General features: G+C 47.1%; 1 protein-coding gene across 1 annotated transcript in view; it reads left to right on the top strand.

The window, feature by feature from the left end:
- The first annotated feature begins 7,608 nt into the window (after nucleotides 1-7,608).
- Nucleotides 7,609-9,853, top strand: part of NCKIPSD (NCK interacting protein with SH3 domain) — a 114,439-nt gene continuing 112,194 nt past the window's right edge. The window contains exon 1 of the mRNA XM_083354318.1: nucleotides 7,609-7,866. Within this exon, the coding sequence (XP_083210444.1) occupies nucleotides 7,696-7,866 (171 nt within the window). The 5' untranslated portion in view covers nucleotides 7,609-7,695. The remainder of the gene's footprint in view (nucleotides 7,867-9,853) is intronic.

Raw genomic sequence — 9,853 nt, 5'->3', positions numbered from 1 at the left:
TTTGAGTGTCAACTTCAGGATCTGGCCTTCTAAAGAGCAGTCAGGGTTGATCTCCTCTAGGACTGATTGGTTTGATCACCTTGGAGTCCAAGGGACTCGCAGGAGTCTTCTCCAGCACCATAGTTCAAAGGCTTCAATTCTTTGGCGCTCAGCCTTTCTTATGGTCCAACTTTCACAGCCATACATTGATTATATGCACTTTTGTTGGCAGGGTGATGTCTCTGCTTTTTAGTGTGCTGTCTAGATTTGCCACGGCTTTCCACCCCAGGAGCAAGCGTCTTTTAATTTCTTGGCTGCAGTCCCCGTCTGCGGTGATCTTGGAGCCCAGGAAAATAAAATCTGTCACTACCTCCATTTCTTCCCCATCTATTTGCCAGGAATTGAGAGGGCCGGATGCCATGATCTTGGTTTTCTTAATGTTAAGTTTCAACCCAACTTTTGCACTCTCCTTCTTCACCCGCAACAATTAATTTAATTTAATTTATTGAGATTTCTATACCGCCCTTCTCCCAAAGGGACTCAGGGCGGTTCACAGGGCATAAACATAAATGACAATACAAAAATTAAAAGACAATTAAATCAATGCCCAAGTTAAAACAAGAATAATAAAACAAGCCTATAAAAAACCCATGTACCCCCATCAGGCCAGACCCGCTAGTTCAAATAAATGGGTCTTCAACCCGCGACGGAAGGATCGGAGGTCTGATGCCGTCCGGAGCTCAACCGGCAGTTGGTTCCATAATGCCGGAGCACCCACAGAGAAGGCCCTCCCCCTGGGGGCCACCAGTCGACATTCCTTGACAGGAGGCACCCTGAGGAGGTCCTCTCTGTGGGCGCGCACAGGGCGGAGGGGAGTCGACGCCGGCAGCAGGTGGTCCTCGAGGTATCGCGGACCCATGCCATGTAGGGACTTAAAGATCATAACCAAAACCTTGAACCTTACCCGGAAGACAACTGGTAACCAATGCAGCTCACGGAGCAAAGGTGTAACATGGGAGTACCGGGAAACTCCCAAGACAACTCTCGCGGCCGCATTCTGTACCAGTTGGAGCCTCCGAGTAGTCTTCAAGGGAAGCCCCATGTAGAGAGCATTACAGTAGTCTAGGCGAGAGGTCACGAGCGCATGAGTGACCGTACATAAGGCCTCCCGGTCCAGATAGGGCCGCAACTGGCGCACCAGGCGAACCTGGGCAAAAGCCCCCCTAGTCACGGCCACTATATGATCCTCCAAAGTGAGTCGTGAATCTAGGAGGACTCCCAAGTTGCGAGCCCTATCCACAGGGGGTAAAAGCTCACCCCCCATAGAAAGAGATGGAACATCCCAGGTGTCCCGGGAAGCCGGAATGTACAGCCACTCAGTCTTGTCAGGGTTGAGTTGAAGTCTGTTCCTCCCCATCCAGACCCGAACCGCCTCCAGGCAACGGGACATCACAGCGAGGGCATCACTGGGGTGGTTTGGGGTCGAAATAAAAAGTTGGGTATCATCAGCATATTGATGATACCCAACTCCAAAACCACGAATGATCTCACCCAGCGGTTTCATATAGATGTTGAACAGGAGAGGCGAGAGGACCGACCCCTGAGGAACTCCACAAGCGAGAGTCCTAGGGGTCGACCTCTGCCCCCCTGCCAACACCGACTGCGAGCGTCCCAGGAGATAGGAGAACCACTGAAAAACCGTGCCTCCCACTCCCAGTCCCCTGAGACGCCGCAGCAGGATACCATGGTCGATGGTATCGAAAGCCGCCGAGAGGTCTAATAGGACTAGGACAGAGGAATATCCCCTATCCCGAGCCCTCCAGAGATCATTCACCAGAGCGACCAATGCCGTCTCCGTGCTGTGCCCGGGCCTGAAACCCGATTGGTAAGGGTCCAGATAATCCGCTTCATCCAGGACCAGAGGGAGCTGATGCACCACCACACTCTCGACAACCTTCGCAAGAAAGCGAAGGTTGGAGACTGGACGAAAGTTGTTCAATACAGCTGGGTCCAAGGCAGGCTTCTTGAGGAGAGGTCTCACCACCGCCTCCTTCAAGATGGTGGGGAAATAACCCTCGCTCAAAGAAGCAGATATAACCGCCTGGAGCCAGCCTCGTGTCCTCTCCCTAGCTGCATAAACCAGCCAAGAAGGGCACGGATCCAATAAACATGTGGTGGAACTCAGCTTCCCCATAATCCTGTCCACTTCATCAGGGGTCACAGAATCAAACTCCTCCCAGATAACATTGACAAGACCGCCCGTGTCCTGATCGTCAGACTCTGCCCAGCTGAAGTCCAAACCGGTCCGAATCCGAGCGATTTTATCCGACAGATGTTGACTAAACTCCTCGGCACGACCCTGCAAGGGATCCTCCCTCACCTCCTGATTAAGAAGGGAGCGAGTCACCCTAAACAAGGCGGCCGGGCGATTATCTGCGGACGCGATGAGGGTGGAGAAGTAATTACACCTCGCCTCCCTCATCGCAGCGAGATAAGACCTAATGTAGGTTCTTAACCACAATCGGTCGGGTTCAGATCGGCCGGACCTCCAGCAGCTCTCTAGGCCCCGTTTCCGACGCTTCATCTCCCGGAGCTCCGCGGAGAACCATGGAGCTCGCTGGGATCTGCGCCGGGTCAGGGGCCGCAAGGGTACAACCCGGTCGAGTGCCTCAGTGGCTGCCCTTTCCCAGGCTTCTACTAAGGCATCCGCCGAGTTGTGAGCAATGGAGGCAGGTGGGGACCCCAGCGCCGCTTGGAATCTATCAGGATCCATTAGGCGTCTGGGGCGGTACCATCTAGTTGGCTCCGTACCCCCACGGCGGGGGGTGGCAAAATGGAAGACCAGCCGCAGGAGGTGATGATCGGTCCATGACAGGGGCATAATAAATGGAAAGCCCCCACCAAGATCATCCAACCACTGTCCAGATAAGAAAATCAGGTCAAGGGTGTGGCCTCCCTCATGAGTTGGTTCAGAAATTACCTGCGTCAGGTCCATGGCCGTCATGGAAGCCATGAACTCCCGAGCAAGCTCAGATGAACCTCCCAGGGATGGTAGATTGACGTCCCCCAAAACTATAAGTTTGGGGAACTCAACCACCAACCCCGAGAGGATATCGAGCAGCTCGGGCAGGGCTGCCGCTATGCGACTAGGCGAAATGTACACGAGCAGCAAGCGCCCCAGAACCAAATCTCATAAAGAGAGACTCACACCCGACTATCTGAGGAACGGTGGTCTCCCGCGGACATAAGGTCTCCCTAACGATCACCGCCACACCCCCACCCCTACCTTGAGCTCGAGGCTGGTGTAGCACCCGGAAGCCTGGTGGGCAAAGGTCAACCAAAGGGACCCCACCCTCTGGGCCCAACCAAGTCTCCGTGATGCAAGCCAGGTCCGCATGCTCACCCTCAACAAGAGGCTCTTTAGTTCCTCTTCGCTTTCTGCCATTAGAGTGGTATCATCTGCATATCTTAGGTTGTTGATATTTCTCCCGGCAATCTTAATTCCAACTTTTGATTCATCTAGCCCTGCCTTTCTCATGATATGCTCTGCATATAAGGTGACAGTATACAGCCTTGCCGGGCACTTTTTCCAATTTTGAACCAATCAGTGGTTCTGTGTCCAGCTCTCACTGTTGCTTCTAGGCCCACATATAGGTTTCTCAAGAGACAAATAAGATGGTCTGGTACTCCCATCTCTTTAAGAACTTGCCACAGTTTGTTGTGATCCACACAATCAAATGCTTTAGCATAGTCAATGAAGCAGAAGTAGATGTTTTTCTGGAACTCCCTAGGTTTCTCCATGATCCAGCGTATGTTGGCAATTATAAAGCTCTATTTTATGTGTGAGGAGCGCCCCCTGCTGTTCATTAATAATTAAACCAGATAATAATTACGGGCAATAAATTACGTAGGCGGGGTGCATATGTTGTTTTTTCTTTTGGTTATGAATCATTAGATATTGTTGAAATACTGGGAACTTTGTGAAACCAAGTTTGAGTTGCGATATCTCATGAGCAAAATGCCAAGCTGGTCATTTACAGTAACACCAAGCCATATATTTCTTGCTAGAATATTATATCTACTTGTTACACTGATGAAGTGCAGCAACAGAGTGTGTGTGTTGTTTATACTGCAGAAAAATATAAAATAGACCATAGAATAAGAGACCTTGGAGGTCTTCTAGTCCTATTATCAATAGATAATTGATAAGCAATCATCAATAGATGAATAAATAATCAATATTTCAATAATAATCATTAGATGATTGAGGGTATTAATATGAGTAATCTGTCATGGGATTATTTTCATCCTTTAATAAAGGTAAAGGTAAAGGTTCCCCTGCACATGCGTGCTAGTCGTTTCCGACTCTAGGGGCCTGTGCTCATCTCCGTTTCAAAGCCGAAGAGCCAGCGCTTGTCCGAGGACGTCTCCGTGGTCATGTGGCCAGCATGACTAGACGCCAAAGGCGCACGGAATGCTGTTACCTTCCCACCGTAGTGGTCCCTATTTTTCTACTTGCATTTTTACATGCTTTCGAACTGCTAGGTTGGCAGAAGCTGGGACGAGTAACAGGCGCTCACTCTGTTATGCGGCACTCGGGATTCGACCCACCAAACTGCCGACCATCTGATCGACAAGCTCAGCGTCCTAACCCACTGAGCCACTGCGTCCCTTTTATCCTTTAATAGAAGATAACTAAAAATTGTGCCTCCAGAGGCCTGACAAATTGTGATGGAACTTCAGTGGCCCAAGAAGACAGTTTATGACCAATAGGCAGTTGATTAGTAGAGATTATTCATAACTTTTCCATTATATATTCAAGTTGGACAGTATTTAATATTTTATTTTTTTATGTACATGTAGGGGTGTGGGTCTATACATATGTTGTATGTAGTATGTTTTGGGAGTGTGTCATCTATGTGTCTCATTTTGAGAGCGGGCAACTAAATTTCATTTTTGATATGCACCATTGTGCCCACAGTAAAAAAAATGACAATAAAGATTATCTTATTTTATCTTTTCCACCTGAAGTATAAAGGAAGAAGGCAAGTGAGACTAGCATGAAGGAGGAAGCTAGTTGATATTGGCTTAAGGCAGGGGTAGGCAACCTTGGCTCTTTTATGACTCGTGGACTTCAACTCCCAGAATTCCAGGAATTCTGGGAGTTGAAGTCCACAAGTCATAAAAGAGCCAAGGTTGCCTATCCCTGGGTTAAGGGAAAAGAGGACAGAGTGATGACTGTGCTATCTGTGAAAAAAAAATCCCATTGTGCTACAGGTACCCTTATTAATCTGATAGGGACAACAAGAACTATTGCTATTAACTCCATATTGTCCTCAGCAATTAGGCTCAGATTTTTTTTTTAATGTAACTCACCTTGCTTAAATTCAAAATTTTCTGAAATGTTCTCCCCTAATGTCCCGAGCAATGTCATGCTGCAAATGACATTGACGAGCATGTATTTAAAATCTTTTGGCATTTTGTTGCATAAACATCTTGATTTATGTTTATGCAACAAATAAAACAAAATACAAAGAGAGGAAGAAGAATGACATGTTTGAGTATGGGAAGTCACAGTGGCTGAAAAAGCAACATGACTTTTAAAAGGTTGGGAACAAAACTCTTTCAATTAGGAATAGTGTCAATCAGATCTGACCTTCCTTTTTAACCTATTTTTGCTATGTCCTAACAGGTTATCTTCACTTGTAACTTATGCTATGTATTTTGTCATAGATTTATTTTAAAAAAGTGCTTCAAAACTTTTTGCTCTCTGTAAATTTATACACTGACTTGCATATTAGTGCTCTGAAACTTCGTTTCTTTTGTTCCATTTGTTGCTTTCTCTTAGCCCTTATTTTTCCTATATTTTTCCTTATTACTGATATGTTAGCACCTAAAAAATTAAAAAGGAAGGAAATGCAGTATGATGGATCATGAAGTCAGGATACCCCTTGTGAAACTACTGTGAAGCTGACAGTTTTCTCAAGAATAATTGGAATAATAATTTCTGCTGCTGTCATGCTCACATTAGGGAATCTCTCCCCCCCACCCCCACCCCCACAGAGATGTGGTTGGTCTCATCACTCTTATGAAGGTCTCTCAAGACCTGTTCATGCCAGCAGGCCTAGGAACCCCAGGGGGACAAGTAAACCTCCATTATTATTCACATCCTTCTATTATTTCCTGTTTAGTTCTGCTTTCATATTTTAATGCTTCTTATTAATTTATAATGATAGTAGGTGACAATTGTTTTATATTTATTCTTTTATCGAATTGTTGTATGCTGCCCAATCACTTTCTATGAGATGGGTAGTCATGTAAATTTGATTTAATATATAAATAAATAAAATAAATGAACTTTTACAAAACTCAACGCCAGCATAATATTCATGACAGAGATGCCTGGAGGCTACTTCCTCTGTTATCACTTTGGTTCATAGCATACATCCATCTCCAGGCTGAATCCAAGCAAGATGGAAGTCTTGTATGTACACTGAGACTCTTCACCAACACCAGTGTTAGGTATAGACAGGCAAGCACTACCTCCAAAGGAACAGATTCACAATCGGGGATCCTTCTGCTCAAGAAGGTGGAAGCTGTGGCTTGAATAATCTTTGTCCAGTTCTGACTGGTACTCCAAAGGTTTTTATTTATAACTGAGACAAAAGTTAAATAAGAAAGTATTGTCAGCTGATTGCATTGTATAACCAATGAAGGAGAATATTTGTAGCTCAGGGTTGAAATGAGGGGTCCTTGGTGTTCTCTGAGCTTGCTTGTTTTCTTGCAGACGTTTCAATACCCTAACTAGGTAGCATCATCAGTGCTAGTAAGGAGTGCTGTTTGCTGTCAGCTTATATTCTGGTGTCTTCCTGTCTGTGTGGGTGGGGGCCATCTTTATTAATGGCTCTTTGGCAGTTTCTTGATTGGAGTATTGCTTGATTGTTGGGCTGAAGTTGACCTTGGAGTTAATCTATGCTGTTCTGAGTGCTGATCACTGGTGGACAGCCCCCACCCACCAGCACACTCCTTACTAGCATTGATGATGTTACCTAGTTAGGGTAATGAAACGTCTGCAAGAAAACAACCAAGCTCAGATAGCACCGAGGAGCGTTGTCTAAATTTCTACAAGGGGTGTCAATGGGTTTTACTTCCGCTTACATGCTTCTAGCTTTACATCAGGGGTCTTCAAACTTGGCCCTTTTATGACTTTTGGACTTCAACTCCCAGAATTCCTCAGCCAGGTATGCTGGCTGAGGAATTCTGGGAGTTGAAGTCCACAAATCATAAAAAGGCCAAGTTTGAAGACCCCTGCTTTGCATGCTCGAACCGAGAACCTTTCCCAAGCTGAACAACCTCGCGAGTCAAAGATGATTTGCGAGTCAAAGAAGGCAGCCTGGGCAACACGAGTTGCTTGCCGGATTTCCACCGACCTCACTCACCTTCGTTCCCGCCGGGACGGAAAGTTGAACCAAGCCGCGCTTCTTGCGAAAACGGCGCCACGGCAGATGGCGCCGGAGCACCGCGGTAGGGAAGGGGGCGAGGCTGCGTCTTGGCGCCGCGGGAGGGTGACGCAGGCCCGGGATAAGGGGGCGGAGCGCTTAGAGTGGCGTTTACAGCAGGAGCCGCCGGCGCCGCCACTAGGTTGGAGGGGTCTCCGACTGGAGTTTGCCGGCTAGTTTCTTCTTCGCCGGCCCTCCTCCGTCCCCCTCCAGCGCCATGTACCGGGCCCTGTACGGCTTCCGGTCGGCCGAGCCTAACTCTCTGGCCTTCGCCGTTGGCGAGACCTTCCTGCTGCTGGAGCGGAGCAACCAGCACTGGTGGCTGGTGACCCGGGCGGGCTCCGGAGAGACGGGCTACGTGCCGGCCTCTTACCTGCAGCGCCTACAGGTCAGGCAGGGGCAAAAGACGGGCGAGGGCAGCAGCGGGCTCGGCGGCCTTTGGCGTTGGCCGCGGACAAGACTTGGAGGTTTCTGCCGCTTTTTCTGGAGGTGCAACGCGCGCGCCTCTCGGAAGTAGGTCCGAGGCCAAGACTCGGTGCCGGTGAGGCGCCGTGCTGGGACTTTGCCAGGCTAGCGGGGTTTGCTTTAGCCATCGGCTTTTTAAAAAATAAATAAATAAATAAATAAATAAAAACCCTGTTCCGAGAGGACGGTTCTGTGTATGGGAAACGGAACTGAGCCTGGTCATCAATAATCATTGCACATTTCCATATCCATGTAAGGTACAGCCAGGCAGTGGCGTAGGTACTGTATTTGGTGTGGTTGACAACAGATGATAATCAGTGGGAAGATCTTGTGGAACTTGTCACATACGTGTGAGAAATACAACGATTGTAGGCACTTGCTATCTCACAGGTGCATCTTCCAAAATTCAGACAGCTGTCATAGAAAATGTTTAAACCCCCCCCCCATATGAAGCCAGGCAATGTCTGCACTGTTTGGAGGTGTTTTAACAGGAACAGACCTTTTTCAGGGGAGATAAATTACTTGCATTTACACTCTAGACCACAGGTCTGCAACCTGCGGCTCCGGAGCCGCATGCGGCTCCCAGTCCTCTGCCATGTGCAGTCCCCCCCAAAAAAGTGGGACTAAAAAATTTCAACCAATCAATTCAAATATGCAGGGTAGGTGCATGTCTCGCCTTGGCTCCATTCTTCAGTCAAACCCTGTTCTGCGCATGCACACACATTTTTTGCGGCTCCCATTTTTTCCTTTTGTGAGGGAACCAGTTCCAAGTGGCTCTTTCACTGTTTCAGGTTGCTGACCCCTGCTCTAGACTCAAGTAAAAGGAGGCACAAAGGTGATTTTGAGAGAGGGAGAAAGACTGCTTTATATTCCAGTTCCTTGGGAAGTAAATTCTCCACTATTCTCTGCTACCAGTACTCTGTTACAGATTTTCTGAAGTTATCTTGTTCTTGGGATACACTTTTCCCATATAGGTTTTCCTGGAACAATGAGCTGCTTTTTGGTTTAAGCAAATGTCTTAAAGCAGAGGTCCCCAATCTTTTGGGCACCAGGGACCGGTTTCGTGGAGAGGTTTTCCATGGACCAGAGAGTGCGTGGTTTTGTGTGCTGCCTGCATCTCGCGGATGGGGCTTTATTTGTTCGTGGGGACTGGTTCCTGGCGTGCCAAGGCCTGGTATTGGTCCAGGGACCAGGGACCCCTGTTTTAAAGTGTAGAGGATGTTGCACAACCTTATTTTGATGACTGCATTGGTATCCAAAAGAAATAGAGGGAGATGGGAACATCTCTAATTCTTTCTAAAAACTGTAATGAGAGGTGAAACTTGTTGAAATTTTTATGCTGGCACTGGGCATATAAGGAAGAAAAAGAGAATGCAGTGGAAAACAGATTGATTTTGATTATGTGCCATCAAGTTATTTTCAACTCCTAGTGACCACATAGATTTTCTCCACAATGATCTAGTCCTAAACTGGTGTTTCAGGTCTCCCAATTGTGCATCCATTGCTACCATGAGTCCATCCACCTTCTTGCTCATCTTCCTTCTTTTTCCATCTGCCTTTCTCAGCATTAGAGAGTTAGGTCTTTGCATAATATGTCCAAAATAGGATAATTCCAGCCTGATTATTTGTGCCTGCCTCAGGTGAGAACTCTGGATTCATTTGTTCAATGATCCGTTTATTTAGTGGTTTTTTTTGTTTTTTTGTTTTTTGCTGTCCATAGCATTCTCCAACAATGCTTGAAATGTGTCAGTATTCTTCCTATCTGTCTTTAAAGTCTAACTTTAAAGTCCATTTCGGTCCAGTAAAATGTCACAGGGAATAAATACCATGGTTTGCATGATTCTGATTTTGGTAGATATAGGCACATCATGGCATTTGAATATCTCTTCCAAGGCCTTTATGGCTGCTGT

This window comes from Vipera ursinii, assembly GCF_947247035.1.
Source record: "Vipera ursinii genome assembly, chromosome: 2".
NCBI classification, from domain to species: Eukaryota; Metazoa; Chordata; class Lepidosauria; order Squamata; family Viperidae; genus Vipera; species Vipera ursinii.
The sequence above is the reverse complement of the archived record's forward strand: the minus strand, read 5'-3'. Positions and strand labels throughout refer to the sequence as shown.